The sequence below is a fragment of the Chelonoidis abingdonii genome, chromosome 23 (genome assembly GCF_003597395.2).
Source record: "Chelonoidis abingdonii isolate Lonesome George chromosome 23, CheloAbing_2.0, whole genome shotgun sequence".
Lineage (NCBI taxonomy): Eukaryota > Metazoa > Chordata > Testudines > Testudinidae > Chelonoidis > Chelonoidis abingdonii.
In genome coordinates this window covers 8,033,835-8,050,990 of record NC_133791.1, presented here as the reverse complement: position 1 = coordinate 8,050,990, position 17,156 = coordinate 8,033,835, and the positions used below count along the sequence as shown (strand labels likewise).

The 17,156-nt window shown below is 44.5% G+C and overlaps 1 protein-coding gene across 1 annotated transcript in view; it reads right to left on the bottom strand.

Annotated features, from left to right (window-relative positions):
• Positions 1-17,116, bottom strand: part of C1QTNF12 (C1q and TNF related 12) — a 39,109-nt gene extending 21,993 nt beyond the window's left edge. The window contains exons 1-2 of the mRNA XM_032779990.2: positions 16,924-17,116; positions 982-1,101 (exon numbers count right to left, since the gene is read on the bottom strand). Of these exons, the coding sequence (XP_032635881.1) occupies positions 982-1,101; positions 16,924-17,094 (291 nt within the window). The 5' untranslated portion in view covers positions 17,095-17,116. The remainder of the gene's footprint in view (positions 1-981; positions 1,102-16,923) is intronic.
• Between the last annotated feature and the right edge of the window lie 40 nt (positions 17,117-17,156).

Genomic DNA, 17,156 nt, shown 5'->3' with positions numbered 1-17,156 from the left:
ACCCCTGCTCCAGCTCCACTAACACCAGCACTACGATACGTTTCATACACGTTAAGGTGGGACTAGTTCTCAAGTGGCATTTTTCTGACGGTGCCTATCTGTAAATCTTAGTCACTATCGATGCAAATATTTTTTCCTCGATCTGTGTGTGGATGGTGAAGTTGACATTTACTGGCATTTACTGATACAAATCAAATCCTTCCAAGCCTAAGAATATTGCAGTGACATGAGGATGGCATAAGTACGTGAGGCTGTGCGTTTGGTGTGACTGTTGAGGATGTTAGCTAGGGCTCCTGGAAAGGAGAAATAGCTATTCTGTACCCCAGAGAGGGTCTCCATGTGAGACCTGGGTCCTAAACTGATTAACACAACAACCTTCCGAAATAATAATAATATCCATCTCTTGTCCAGCGCTTTTCATCAGTAGATCTCAAAACACTTTACCAAGGAGGTCAGGATCGTTATCCCCTTTTTACAGATGGGTAAACTGAGGCACTGAACAGTAAAGAGACTTGCCCAAGCTCCCAAGAGCAGCAGTGGTCAAACCAGGAATAGAACCTAGGCCTCCTGACTGCCAGTCCGGTGCTCTATCCACTAGGCCATACTGCTATATCTTGCACCTGTGGAGGCTAAAACGCTTTGTTATGGATCCTTAATATCTGTCAGTTAAAGGGAAAGTCTCAGCACAAGACATAGGTGATTTTAAAAGATTTGTTGAGAATAGCAGAACACATATATGGATACACAAACACACGCTCATGCATACAGACACAACTATCACTTTACATTTATATAGCACATTTTGTCCTAGTTTCCCAAAACGCTTTATAAACTATAAATACATATAGCACCACTAAAATTCAGCCATCTCTGGGGTGGGAAGGCACACAGACAGCACCTTTTACAACAGCCCAGGAGGGGAAATTTGGGGCCCAGGACACAAATATTTGTGATCTGGTGTTATATCTAGCAGTAACCTACTAATTTCTTGTCTCTCCCTTTGCATTTCCTTTTGGAGTTGTTGCCATCGTCCGGGCGATGTACAAATGAGATCCAGGTGCGCCGTGGATCTGTGATTCGAGGATCTGGAGATTCTAGAATCTAAAGAGAAATGAGAACAAAGATTGGAAGTCATTGTGCGTCTTCATCCACTGACACGAATCCCAAACTCATACTGCGCTACTGGCTGGTATCCAATAGGGGCCCTAATGAGTAAAGGGGGCCTGAACCAACCCCCAGGATCCAAACACTCTGAACTTTGCAGGACATTTATTTCAGAGATGGAGCTGAACTTGGCAGTTCAAGGCATAGCTCCAGTAAAGAGCAAGTCAGAACTTGAAGCTGGGATGGGTGAGGAGGTAGTTTTGGTTGCGGAAGGATGTAGGGCTGGCTGCAGAGGTCAAGAGGGAGGGTGGGGAAAGGCTCCAGACCAGATCATAAGAGCAGAGAGGGAGCCTGCAGGCTGCAGCTTGCAAAAGCTGCATTACAAAGTGTTGGAATAAAAAAAAAATTGTTAAACACAAGAAATTCCTTGCTTTAATGCAAAGAACAACGTGGGAGGAAGGTACAGAGTTTAAGAGGCAGTGTGGTCCAGTGGTTAAGGCTGGACTGAGTCTCAGGAACCCTGGGTTAGCAGGAGAGGGTGCTGACCTTTGGCTGGGTCCTTCTAGGATAGAGATATGAAGAAGAGTCCATTTGGATACTTGAAATAATTCTGACCACCAAGCCAGGCATGAACATTTCCTACTGAACTTGCACTTGCGGGGACTCCATGTGGTGTAGTGAATCTCTAACATTGGCTTCTCTCTTAACCTCTGGAGACGGAGCTTCTCTGCTGTCTACACCTCACACGCACTGCACAAGGAAGCAACTCAGGGAAGGTCCATTGCCACAATAGCAATGTCAGGAGCAAACTGTATTGGCAGAGCTGGAAATGAGGAGCAGAGTCTGCATAGCACTGGCCTGCAAGACACTCTCCCTTCTAGACCTGGCTCAACATCCCTTTACACTCATGCAGATCCACTGTGGAATCCGCATAGAGTTTCCCATATCAGGATCAACTCCCCCTGGGCCATAATGTGTCTAAAAGTAAACACTGGACCTCGGAAAAGATAAAATCCCAAAGCCAGAGCCAGAACCCCTTGCTATTTAAAATAGCAACGATAGTTTGGGTTCACAAGGGCATTTCACCCACCAGTCTCCAAACACTGGGAGAGAGAGGTTAGCTGGCCTGACAAATGTCACCCACCAGTCAGTGATGGTGATGGAACAACAACATCCTTCTGCCCCACAGTAACTGCCAGAAATAAAACACTCACTGCCAATCCCCTTGTGACCAACACCTAAGTAATCCACATGTGCATGGATACAATAGCCATGTCGCCTGTTCACATGGACACATACACACATGCACAAATGTACATACATGCATGTGATATATATGCCTGCACATATATGTATATGGACACATATATGCAGAGGAATATTCATATACATGTAATGCGCACACACTCAATACAATACAAATGACATTTCACATTCAAATTGAATGTTCACTGGTGCCATCACAGGATCTTCTCCCTAAACTTTCCAACCAGCAATAGAGCTGACTAGACCTAGCCCCTTGCCAGTCAAGTAGCCAGACAGGAGTCCAATAAAAGCCCACAGGTTTATTCGAGAATGACTGACCTGACCCCAGTTTCCACCCGTGTTTTACCAGTCCGTTGGTTTTGCTTTATTTCACGGAGTCAAAGATGGCCTCTATGGATTGGCTTCAAAGAAACACAACAGCACATAGGGCCATGTACAGCCAGCTGCGTCACTCCTCCCTCCCTCATCTGGCTGGGAAGCTGTGGCACTGCAGTAATGCCATGAGCTGCAGAGATTTCAGCAATATGCAGATCATTTGTACTTAGCACCAAGTGGACAAAGCTGAATGTTTATGGCTTTACCTGGTGCTGATAAGTAAATGGGTTTGGGGAAAATCACTGCTACTGTCCACCCCCAGGCAAGCCCAATTACACATGTGCATTCTTTTAGTGCTAACAAGGCTGAATTTAAAGAGACAGGGTCAGGCCTATAATCTGACTACAAAATTGTCCTGGTGCAGAATGTCTTCTGGATTCCAAATAGCATATGCATATACATATATATTTATCATTCTGTCACTGGGAAATTTTTTCAACCTTGCCACTGTTCAGACAGGAGCTACACTGAAACAACGTTTTGTGCTACCTCTGCAGCAAGCCATTAATAATCCTTGGTCTCTGATCCTCCACTGCCATCTGCCTTGTGACACCACTGACACCTGCACCCGAGTGAGTATGAAGTAGGTGTGAAATGCTACTCCTCTGATTTAGCAGCCACTTTGCCCAGGTGCAAATGTCAATTCAAGGGGAAAATAAGGCAGTGTCAAAAAGGAGAGGGTAAACTGATTGGGATGTGTTAACGTCTAGATCCCTTACTAATCTGGCTGGAGTGGGGGAAAGGGACTCACCCAACTGTTTGGGACAGAAAGCGAACAGCAGGCTTCCAAGAACACACACAACATTTCTGAGAGTCCAATACAAATAAAAAGCAATCAAAGACCTACTGGACAAGTCTCATTCTAGCCATATCACTAGAGGATTCATTGATGCCTGACACGTCAGTCGCATTACAGGAGTGGCTCTGTGTCTTTATATAGGCATATAATTAGTTACCACATACAGTGCCAGTAGATGGAGCTCAAGAACATGCAGAAAAACAACGAGGAGTCCAGTGGCACCTTAAAGACTAAGATTTATTTGGGCATAAGCTTTCATGAGTAAAAAACCCACTTCTTCAGATGCATGGAGAAGATGATGATGCAGACTAACACGGCTACCCCTCTGATACTAAGAACGTGTAGCTCAGTTCCTGGGTTTTATAGGACCAATAAAATCAGTCGCGCATTGCAAACTGAGTTCCACCAAGCAGCTGTTTACATAGCGCTCTTAACAAGCGGCGGATACAGTTTCCACCTTCTGGGCCACGGTTGGTATTTTGATCCTGGGCTAAAAATCAGCCTCACAAGCTATAAATGTCATGCTGATGAGGATGAGGTTACTATGTGAAAATTCCGAGGAGCCCCCCAGGATGGTTGACCTCTGTGCTATGGTTCTGAGCCCCAGGATGGTACCCTACTCGGCCTGGTTGGTTCCATGCAGAATTATGGAGAGGTAGATTCTATGGCCTTATTTGAAATGGTCCATCGTCTTTTTTAACTTAAACCCCCCCCAGCAATGGTGTTTTGTAAGGAAAGATGCTAGGACTGAGAGCCAAGAACAATGAAGCCCGTTTATACAGCACACAACATATACACTATGGGAAGTGACATAAGACTTCTCAGCAACATAAACCTCCCTGCCAACGGGCTTCAGTCATGAATGTGAGGGATCACTTTGAGAGGCTAAAAGGGATCATATCCATTGCCAGTTCCAATCCTGGATCCTCTGTAGTCTAGGAAATGGGATCTATCCTGGTGGAGGGTTTTGCAATTTGGGCCCTTGTCTCCTGGGAGCTAGAGTAAGACTTTCGCTTTCATCTTGCAAAGGCTGCCTGCCCAACAGCCCTCAGATGGCCTCACTTGTTGGTTGACACTCAGCTGACTTGGGATTGAATTTTTAGCTGCATTGTGAAAGGCTGGCCCGGTGGCCCATTTGTTACAAGTTTTCTACACTGCCCAATCCCGTCCAGAACAACTGGACGTTGACTTTCGAGGTCCCAATCCCTTCGCATATCAGTCTGGCAAATTTCCATCACAGTGAGGAGGAGAACATACAAGTCCATCTTGAGCCCCAATATTTTCAGCCCCCATTAGAGCAAACTGACAGCCCAGAGATTAATGAATCATGCCTTGGCATTTTGACTTCTTAATGAAAGAGCTGAAGAGAGGAAGTACTGGAAAGAATGCATCAAATCTGAAAAAAAAATGCGTATTGTCAATCCTGGGAATTCATCCAAGAAGTAAGTGGTTTCGCGCTTTGCTTCCCCCTCCCAACGAGGTGGAAGCCAGGGTGTGGACAAGGAAACCAGTAAAACACAGCAGTGAATTTAAAAGATATTAGACAGAACTCCTAGACCACTAAAAGTCCATTTGAGTTTGAAACAAGTAAATAGCTATTTACTGTATCTAGTAGCAGATCGGACAACATAACGGAGAGTGGGAAGGGACAAATGGGAACTGGGAACGGGGGTAGGGGAGAGGAAAGCAGAAGTGTCTCAACGTTTCAGAGTTAAAATCTTCCATTCAGGAAATGTTGCTTAGGGCAGGTCTACACTAGAAATGTACATCAGCGGAGTTGCACCGATGCAACTGCAACACTTTATTTGTCTAGTGAAGACGCTCTAAGCTGATGGGAGACAACTCTCTAATTGACTTAACAACGCCACATCCATCAGAAGCAGTAGCGATGTCGTTGGGAGAAGCTGTCCTGCCAACACGGGTGTGTAGGTGAGTATATTATTGATTATTCACACCCCTGAGCAACATAGTTACACTGAAGTAATTTTGTAGTGTGGACCAGCGCTCGGTCAATGTCTGCTAAGCACTGTGTACATTTGTGATGCTATATGCAGGGGTGGTACTGATCAGATATGCCAGCTTTACCGAGGGTTAATAGATATGGGTGCTTCAATATCTGCAGTATTCTTGCTCTCTATAGGAAATAGCTTGACATTGGCAAAACATCCATTTGCTCAGTTCGTCATCTTATTTAGCTACCTAAAACCTGAAGAAGAGCTCTGTGGAGCTCAAAACCTTGTCCTTTCACCAACAGATGTTGGTGCAATAAAAGATATTACCTCGCCTGCCTTGTCTAACACAACAAGCACTTTCTGGAGTACTAACCTGAGACGGTACATAATTGTCTTACATGTACAGATTGTTTTTCACCCTGAAGAATCCAGAAACACATTGCCAAGAATGCAGCCACATCCAGGGCCAGCGCTAGGGTTTTTGCCGCCCCAAGAGGCAAAAAAAAAAAAAAAAAAAAGCGCCACCATCGTGATTGATGGCAGTTCCACCATGCCGCATTCTTCTTCGGTGGCAATTCGATGGCAGGCCCTTCCCTCCAGGAGGGACCAAGCCCAGGGACCTGCCGCTGAATTGCCGCTGAAGAGTTGGACATGCTGCCGCTTCCCCTTGGCCACCCCAAGCACCTGCTTGCTGTGCTGGTGCCTGGAGCCAGCCCTGGCCACCTCTGAGGAGGACAGTATAAGATAACTGGAATCCAGCACGCTCCACAACAGCAGTAGAAGAGGGAAGTAGAGGATGGAACTTTTTGACTAAAGACATCAGGGAAAATCCTATCTTTATATCCACCCTGAGAGAAGACCACATTTTGTAAGATCTCATCTGAAAGACCCCTGAAAAGTAAACTGTCTGGAACTCAATTCATCTCCTTCAGAAGGATGACAGGTTGAGTCGAGCTTGATGGAATTTCATCTTGTGGTTATTACGAATGGTGTTTCAAACCTGATGCATATCCAGAAAGCTATTGCCCCCAGGCAGGAATCCTGGCACCTGGGTGCATCCATCCATTGATCAGAGGGATGATGTCACTCTTTTTATTTCAACATCATGAGTCAACAGAAGATTTACAAACTGCTAGACAGCAATCAATCAGAAAGTGACAAATGTTTTGTGGAATTGGGGGAGGAGGGGGAGAGGCAGTGTCTCAGAAAACCTTGGCACCAAATCCATGTTTCTGTCTTCTCAACAAACGATTGCAGGTGATTGTCTGTTGGGGCATGAGAATTCACTCCCACAGAATTGCTATATTCCGGCAGCCCACCTTCCCTCCAGGTAGACACTTGTAAAATAGCTGGTGCCTGTACTCTCAGCCAAAGTGTGGGCATCCGGCATCATTTTTCCATATTGTTCATGAATTCCACAGTCATCAGATAATTAGTGTCAGAGTCACAGCTGCCAGGTACACTCTCCCACATACTCGGGTTTAGCAGCCATCTTTGAAATGAGAGCAGGACTCACTATTCATAAGAGCTTGTTTATTCAGTGAACTTAGTACTTTTCTCTGTTCGCAAATTATATATGAGCAGACTCTGATTTTTCAACCTGGCTTGCAGTTCAGTGGCATGCTGTATTTTAAGCCTATCAGCTCCTAGCAAACTGTTAATTCCAGCTATGCCTTCGACTATTTGCTATCGTGGCTGGAATGGTCAAAGAAGCCCAAGGGATTTAGGCACAAATAGGCCACTGAAAGTCAATGGGAGCTGAGTAGTTACATTGTGTAGCCCCTTTTGAAACAGGAGGAACAAAGGCAGAAAGGCCCTGTGAAAACTTCTGGTCTATATCTTTTCACCAACTTCTATCTGCACAAGTATTTGCCAAATTTTAACTTTCTGAGACCATCACCAAACAAAAAATTCGCAATTGTACAAGGGAGCAGCTGCAATTTCCACTGACTTTGCTGGGTATTGCAGGTTCTTGGCTGGTGCTCAGCTCCTTTCAGGAACGAATCAGGCCCACTAAAACCATGGGTCAGCCCAAGCTGCAAAGATCCAGATGCAAATTTCCCTAACGTTTGGGGGCAGGGTTTAGAACAGAGCTTGTGCTTCCTTCTCGTCTAAGAATAGGGACAAAGGTTGTATCTGAACTTCATGGCGTGGAAGGGGGTTCAGAGCTGAGATTCCAGTTCAAGCCCATCTCAGAACTGAGTGGATGCAGCATCTCTGCATCTTACTCAAGGCTGTGCCCAGCTGTTGTGTGTTTATTGATTTTCTGGAGGTTAAAGTCTCCCTATGAAAGGGCTGGCAAGTGTCTGCCTGACATTCGGCCAAGGGAAACTGGTGCCTTTCTTCCCCCAGTGAGTGGGATTTGTGGATCTGTGGTGCAGCTCATGCAGCAGAAGGAAATGGCCTATTAATAATTGCGCCTGGCTCAGGGGATGTGGTACATTCCCTCAAGCCCGCATCAGAATAAAACAAGAGAACGACTGGATTCCAGTTGAAAGGATGGCAGGATTATTTGGTCCCTGGTGGAAAGGGCTGGCTCATGCGGCAGAAGCTCAATCATGTCATCTACAGGCTTGATCCCTCGGGATCAGAATACACTGGGCTATGCTAGCAAATAAGGGACTGACCCAAGGATGCCCATTAACTTCATTGGGCTGCAGATCAGGGGCAAAGCCCTCTCCCTGCTGCTTAAATAATCAACAGACAGGCAGGTGGTCCTGAATTAACCCATCCATTTACAGAGAAGATGGATGACTGTCTTCAGCCCTCCATGTGCTGAATGGAAGTCAGCCAGAAAGCAGACACCCTACCAGAAAAAAAGCCCAGATGGCACATCCCAGCAAAAGAAATGACAAAGAAACCCTCCTGAAGTAAAAAACTCCAGCAGCTTCCTTGAATTACAAATCCCTCTGCGAGGCAGCCATGGCACTCCCCAATTTTTCCAGCGTGAGGGTGATTGACGGTTAAAATGAATGTTCCATCCTTGTGGTATTATTATTTAATTACTATGGCATGCATGAGCAATCCTCAGAATAAGCATGCAAGCCTCTTTATTTTTCTTGGCAGAGGCAGGCTCCAGCAGCCAGAAAGAGCTTGCAGCCAACTCAGGTATCGCCCAGGACTGAGAGCGCTCTCTCTCAAAATCCAGGCAAAGCAAAGGCTGCTGCAAGACATGGCTCCTGCATCATGGTTTGCTGTTTATAGGCCCAAAGCTGCCCCACTGGAGGTGGTGGGAGTTTTTTTATTGACTTGGATGAAAATCAGGTTCTAGGGGCCTGATCCAAAAGGTCTGTGGAAGTGTTTAGTGGACTTTGCATCAGACCTTTTAACATTACCTTGCAACCCAGATACAAAAGCGTTTCTGCTAGTGCATGAGAACCAGCCTGTGAAACAGACAAGAAACTAAAGCTCCCTTGTGTCCCTCATGGTTGATAACAAACAGACTGGGCTGTAATTGGGTGACGGGATTCCCCTGGCTCTCTACCTCTGGGACTGACTAATATAACCTGAGCAGCCCTTCTTACCACATAGGCCTTAAAATCTGGTCTGGCCTCACCCATCATGGAATGAACTGTCGTTAGCACTGCAGGTTGAATCACAGAATCATAGAAATGTAGGACTGGAAGGGACCTCACAGCGGCAAAGGTTGTATCCTGAGCAAGATATGAACTTCCTGGAAGCCAAAGTGCATTTGGGATCCAGCTGGTTGGTGCAACTCTATTGGAAACCAAAATGAAACCGACTAGTGTCATTTCAGCATCTGTGCTGAGTGAGTGAAATGAAAATAAGTAAACCAAGTACTTTACATGGTAGACAAGTCAATGGCATTGAATACATTCCCACTCTTAATAACATCATGTATCATCAGTAGCACAGGAAAGGGTTGTGAGGGGAGGGAGAGACAATGTTTGTACAGTGGCAGTGCCCCTTCCTATTTGAACAGGCTAATGAACTTATCTCCCACCAGAAATCACACTGGCCACCTTTGTCCTACTCTTCACTGCAGTCAAGCATTTTGCTCAATGAAGAACCACAGTAACGTAGAATATCAGGGTTGAAAAGGACCTCAGGAGATCATCTAGTCCAACCCCCTGCTCAAAGCAGGACCAATCCTCAGACAGATTTTTGCCCCAGATCCCTGAATGGCCCTTTTAAGGATTGAACTCATAACCCTGGGTTTAGCAAGCCAGTGCTCAAACCACTGAGCTATCCCTCCCCTCTGTATCTAGCCTGCGCAGTCCCCTGTATCTATAGTTTGTGTCACTCTTGTGATAAATTGAAGTACATTTAACATTCTTGGTTTAGGAAAACAACCCCTGCTCTTTTAATAAATTAACTAAGCTTTGACAAGCCACAAATTGGGCCTGATCCTGCTGTTGATGACACCAGTTTTACAGCAGTGTGAAGCCCCTGGACATCAGTGGAGTTACTCCCGATTTACACTAGCAAAAGTGTAATCAGGCCCATTGTATAATTCGTAACAAATGACTTACCCCAAAAATGTATTTTGTCTGGAACTGTTAGAAATGACATATCACTATGTTTTAGCCTGAAAAATCCCATGGCAGCTACTAATAACTCATGGTTACACACACACTTGGTTATTAACGAGATGTAAAACCAAGGACCTGACCACATGTGGTTTTTAAGGATCGCATGAGAATTTTCACTACAGCAGAGGTGTTAAGATCAGCCTCCTAGACAAATCCCAACTGAAATTCCTCTCTAAAATGGCCCTCTGCTTTTAATTGGAGGAATTCTTCATTCCCCCTGCTCCAAAACTGTTGTGTCACTCAGAAAGTTGCCTTAATCCACTGCGAGGGCATGCACCTGTCACCATTACACCCACAAGGAATCCCACTGAAGTCAGTAGCCTATTTGCAGGAGAAAGTGCTACTCCAGGTGAAAAAAGGTGGCTTAGATGGACTCTGAGCTAACTGTAGTGAACTGGCAGGTGAAGCAATCCCTGAACTTGCAGGCAGAGTATGCGTTGAGCAAGGCACTGTAGAAAGGGAAGCATTAGACAATTTTGACAGAGCCTTACCACACTGTGCTCATAGGATTCCAGCTCCTGAATAGAAATCCAAGTGAGGCCCGTTGGGAAATAAATCATATTAGTTCAAGAAAATCTTGCAGGCTGCTTGCAGACCGAAAGACCAAGTACATCAAACTATTTCATTGCTCTGAATTACTTGCTGAGGGCTGGGCTATGCTATGCTGGTAACACCATTCTAAGCTGACCTGAATGGGTGAAGAACAGCATGTACCCTCGTCTCTGTCGCAGCTCCCAGCACACTCGGTCAGACATGGACGATAATGAGTGGATTCTACCCATCTCTGACAGACAGCTTTGGTTATACCCGTAGAGCATGTCATGCCAATGAAGTCTCCTTGAATTGAATTTGAATTGAGTGCACAGTCTCCCAAGTGAGGCAAACATGAAGATCTCATGAACAGAGGTGGTATGTGCTTTGTGCTACCCCAATGGACTGGCTAACTGGAAGGACTGTTGGTTTTTGGTCAGGATTCAAATGGAAAAAAAAGTGGCATAGAAGAAGTTTGGAGGGGGAGATTAAATGAGATAAAGCCCGGGTAGATCTGGCCCTAGTTATTTTTCAGGAATGGGTGAATCTGTTCAGCTAAGACAAGAACTGAATCAAACCTTTAACCAGAAACATTAAAAAATATAAATTTGGTGAGTCTAACGTCGGAAATCCCAAGTTCAGACCCTGCTAGTGGCCCCACGATGTTGGTCGCTACATTTGCGTTTTGCTGGCTGCTGTGAAAGCCTGACTTGGTTCTGCCATCAAAAGGCTCCCCTGGATTCTCTTCTTCAGGTGGATCAAAATGAGGCTCCAGTAGCTAATAGTGTCCATGGGAAGGATCAAGGTCTAGTTTCTCGCAGACATGCCTTTACGTTGTTCATGAACCAATGCAGGGGATGGGGGAGAATGACCCTTTACACACAAACTCCTCAGACCTTTGGAATTACCATCCATGTGAATCCTATTAATTTGTCATGGACAAACTAAGCTCCAAAGACTACTAGGAAGCTGAGCAAAGTAACACACCTGCCCTTCAGCTTACATCTGCCCTTTAACCTTAGGATGCAGTCAGTTCCGATTCCTACGGCTGATGGAAGAAAACAAACTCCATTAGCTCCAACCTCCATCCTTTTCCCACTCTTGGCTTCCCAAACATCCTTTAAGGGGAGCTGAGTGCAACGATAATCAGCTTTCTGCCTGCAGCTCTGATCTTATCAGATCTCACAAGATAAGCAGGTTCACACCTAGGCGCTACCTCTTTGGGGGACTGCCAGGGAAAGACCAAAATGATGAAGAAAGTGGTGCTGGTGGTGTTGAATGAGTGCCCCAAAATAGCACTCAGGGGAGATGCAAAACCAGGTACCTCCTGAGCACTTCATGACTACTAAAAAGATACATGGACACTTCTGGTACCAACTCTAACCAGGGTAAAATTCTGCTTACCTCAAATCCTTCCCACAATTTAAGTGTGACACACAATATTCTCCTCATCCTACATTGCTGCTGCTGAACAGCTGAGGTGTTCAACCCCCGAGGTGGATGCTTCACAGTGATGAGAAGAATGTGACTCCTGCATGGGCCAAATCTGTAAAGCACTCCCATCTGAAATGCCCTATTAGAAATGACCCCTTTCCTAGCCAGCTTGCTTCATGCACTCCCAGGGCAGCGCTTTAGCTGGATGCCAATGAGGGCAAAAAGAAGATGACTGATTGAACACTAAACTCTGTCAGGTAACATGTCATTACTATTCACATGCGTTGTGTGTGAAAATAACAGTCTGCTTTTAGTATAACCTGTTACTCTTGAGGTGGTCAGAGTAGGCAGAAATTAGCTCACAAAAGGCTTCCATTGCACCTAGCCCAATTGCCAAAGGAAATTTTTAAAACCGTCAGACAGGACAACAAGCCTAGCCAGGAGGTTGTGATTTCAAGCCCAGTTATACCCGAGTGCTGCAATATAGCTACAATTCTGGTTTCCAGCAGTTGAATCTAATTACAGAACTAGCTGCATTCAAGTATTTTTTAAAAAAAACCTTTTACAATAGATCCTGCCTAAAATAAAGGATTTAATAACAGATTCCTTCTGGGGAAAATAATAGATCAGTTACTTGTTCTAATGTAAAGCCGTTCTCTTGGGACAGGAGCTAGGAGAGGGACACTAGAAGTTTCAATGGCATGGTAATAGGATAAAAAGCATTAACTCCCCTTGGCAGCCAGTTCAGATCCAGCCCAGAGCAGCACTGGTCAATAAACTACCTCTTGATGTCTGTTTTGGCATTGCCAGGCTAGCTTCCCATCAGACAAGTGACTATTCCTGAATCCCTTCATTGCTGAACTTGGATGGATCAACAATAGGGATTGAACCCGGGGCTTCTGGATCTTAAAGCATGAACCTCTTCTAGCTGAGCTGAAAGAGCCTGTTTTGTTAGCCAAAGCTCCTTGATCTCAGGCTCTAGACTAACAGATTTATTTGGGCATAAGCTTTCGTGAGTAAAAAACCTCACTTCTTCAGATGCATGGAGTGAAAGTTACAACTGCAGGCATCATATAATATAATGACATATGAAAAGAAGGGAGTACCTCACAAGTGGAGAACCAGGATTGACAGGGCCAATTCAATCAGAGTGGATGTAGTCCACTCCCAATAATAGATGAGGAGGTATCAATTCCAGGAGAGCAAGACAAGCACTTTAAAAATGACCTAGCGAGGGGAAAAAATGGGATTTTGCCTTTTTTTTAATATGTACAGTATAATGGCTATGATCAAGTGTCTGATGTGTTTGGTCTTTTGGCCCTGAGATGAAAACCTTGTCTGTCTCTCTGAGACCATGAAGCACAAACCTTTCCTCTTTAGGAATATCAGAAGTGTCAAATGCTCCACTTCCCAGTTTTAGTTAGAGGTCTCCTTGGATGACTCAAGAGAGCTGTGTATGTTCAGAAGCCATGTATGTTCAGGGTTCTCTCAGCCCCTAATTGAAAAGGCCAGGGTGTGGCCTCACCACAAAGATGGACCTCTCAGATATCTAGATAAACACACGAAAACAAACACTTGAGTTTTAAGCAGCCTAAATAAAAATCACTTCCCCTCTCGGCTAATCAGATTTCACTTCCTTGAGCCTTCTCCAGGTGATCACAGAGTCTTCAAGGGTAAACAAGATCTTCATTTGTATGGTAAAAAAAGACAGCAGATTTTCAACACACAACAACAAAAAACAAACAGTTAAGCACAATACCAAAGGGAAAAAGCAGTCATTTTTTTCTTTTCTTTGTCAGATCACCTTTACCAAATGAGACTCCTCAGAGGTAATATCTTCAAATCCTAGTAGTGGCCAGAGAGGCTAAGTCAGTCATCATGGAAAAGCAACTCCCAGCAGCAAGTGATCAAGCTAAATGAGTGAGATCTGGAAGCTTTGATTTCTGACACCCCACACCTGGAGGTAGTGATATCATCACCCAGCATGAGAAGGGATACTTCTGAAGTGGGTTTTAATATGTTGAGTTCTAAACAATACAGAAAAATCATGCAGTCCTTGACATGCTGCTTGATCTCTACACTCAACTAGCTAAGGAGACAGGTTTCAGAGTGGTAGCTGTGTTACCTCTTCAAACCATGCCAGTTACCATGCACTATAAGGTATGAATTACAAGTACTGGCTATTCATCTAATATATTCTTTAGAGAGTATTTAAACAGCTCTCTTTCAACAGTCAATCACTTTGAACAGAAAGAAGAACCAGGGGCCTGTTACTTCATCTTGATATTTTCTGCTGCGCATGTGCTGGGATCCGCATTTCCATGGCTAAGGGGAAAGTATACTTTTGCAAATTCTCCATAAAAAGCAAACTTCTTCTGGGATCAAACACTTAGGCAGCACCAGATTTTAAAGGCAGATTTAAACAAAAGCTTTGGCAATTTAACCAGGCTGTAAAATACGATAATATTTTTAACAAATGGCTACTTAGTCCTAATTGCATTGAGCTGCTCATGCATAAATTGTACTAAGCTGCCTAATTCACAGTCTGTATTAATACCTGTATCATACACCTTGTGCAGCAAGCTGTGTGCTGGTTGGCTAGAGCCTTCTACTCCAGAGGTGGAGATACTCATTTCAATGGCACTGTACACACAGTGCACCTTGTAAAGCATTTTTGTGATCTCGAGATCAGGTATGAAACCTCTAGACTCCTTGGGACCACAGATTCAAAGCCTGATAAGGTCAGCTTCAGAAGTAGATATGTAAAGTTCAAACTGTTTATTGTGTTGGGGTCTTTCAGATAAGACCTTAAAAACCCAGCTCCTGTATGGCCCTGTAGGAATTTACTTAATTGCTTGCCCTGGTGTCCCTGATCAAAGTGCTCATTGTTATAGATGGCAGTTGACTTTCAGCCCAGAGGTGGCTGCAGCTCAGTGGTGCTCTATGTTTATAGTTTGTCTAAAACCCCTTGGCTCAGAAGGTGCTATATAAATGTAAATACAATACACTCTAGCCACAGTCTGGATATATTTCGAAACAATCCTTAACTAGTAACTGAGCATTCTTCACCTTATAAGATCTCACCCTATGAGAAGTTCAAGGTGCAAACTTTGGATCTGGGTATCAAACAAGGTCAGGAACATTTGAATTTTGTTTCAGCACTATCGTTATTTCAGAGGTTCTGTCTTCATTGCACCACCAACCTGTTACAGTAGCCAAAAGGTTTGCCATGGAAGCAGCAAGGTAGTTCAACTTGAGAAGCTGCAGCTTCTAAACAATGTATATTACTATGTATGTGTGTTAGCCTCAAAACAGCTACACTGCTTCTAGCAATAATGCATACACTGCTATATCAGTTTCGACCCGGACTAGATTTTATTTAAGTTTGAAATTAAGACACACACTAACGGTCTCATAAATTACTCAGTAGGCCAAATTCATTCCTGAATGGACTGCTGTAGTTACACCAGGGATGAATTTTGCCCAGCATGCAGAAAGAGGACACATTTGGAGAAGTGAGTGAGATCAGGAGCATGAGCCTGCCAAGAATTAACACAGTCACACAGTTTGTGGTGACAAAGTCCACAATAAGCAGTGCAAGGTTAACAGAAGAAATACAGCCTATATTCCCCTAATGATCACTTAAGAGCAGCCGCCAGCTTTTTAATATAGAAGACAGTTTCCCAGACTTGTCCAACCTTAACCAATTATTCTTACAATGGCTTTGAATGGGATATTTAGAATGTCAGCCCGATTGTTCTAATTCACTCTCCTAGCCATCCCCCAGTTTTTGACAGGTTTGTTCCTCCATTGCTATAGTGACTGCCGCCCCTAATGCTTGTGATCAAAGAAGTCACTTTTTAGAGGTCATCTACATTTGAAACAAGGGACATTTTTGTGTGTGTCAGAGAGAAAGGGGCTGCGTGATGGAGGAGGTTACTCCCTCCTTTCTCACTGCTGCAGTTCCCTTTCATTCTGTCCTGCTCCTAATCCCAAGGCCTGCTTTTAATTCCACCCCGCTACCCTCCCACCCCCATCACTCCATGTGAAATCTCAGTGGCTGTATCTTAAAGGGTTTCTGGGATCCCTGAACAATTGACCTACAACTTTTTGCAGCCTTCAGACTGGAATGATTCTCACTGACACTTACTGGAAAGGGTCTACCCTGCAGGACTGGTTCACTTGCTACGCCTGGTGGTACAGCATTAGCAGGCATTAGTGTATTAGACAGAGTCTATGCTGTCCTTTCACACAAGGACCCTACCATATACATCTGCCTTCAGGCATTACTACAACAGTCTCAAATCTGTCCTGACAACACACACAGCTATTCCATATCTCCTGAGAGAGATTGTCTAGCTACACTAGGACTTTTCTGCCCTGTAATTCCCAATGTGTGCATTTTCCCCAGTGGAAGCTGTAGTGCAAATAGGGCTCAGACATACTCAGGTGCTCAGACCACTGTGTCATCTAAGCCTGCTTTGGTATCGCATCCCACGCTCAAAAAGTGTGCGTGCAACAGACGCACATTAATGATATTGGAATGTTGACTTGGGGCTACCCAGATATCGCTTTGGAAGCTAACAGCTGTTTTTGAGCAAGGATAATTTGTACATAAACTTCCTGCAAACCAGGTGCCTTAATAAATGATCAGAGACTACCAGAATGGGCATATTAGTAATGTAAGTAAATAAAACAATAATTCATCCTCATCCCTAGTATTCTGGTCATTTCAGGGGGCGGGAGGATGAAAAGTCATGCCACAGAAAGAAGCTTAACACCTCTCTCTTACAAGGGGAAGGAAATTTGTTAAAAGACTGGTTGGATCAATGAAAAAATAATCCAACCACACATTATATCCAGAAACTACTCAGTGCAATGACTACACATAGGTTACTTCAATACATACCTTGGGATGCCCGTGCAGCTCTTCACTGTTGGACAGGGTTGCATTGAAGGGCTCTGTATACTGATTGGGCTCTTTCATCTTCTTTCTCTCTCTCTTTGCTGCCATCACTCTAAAGAGAGAGAGCTGCTGACACAGTAAAGTTGCCACAAGTAGCCAGATCCAGCCCCTCATTTTGGCTTCTTTTTAGAAGGGGGTGTTGAGTCGAGGCTGAATACTCTCCAGGAGCAAAACAA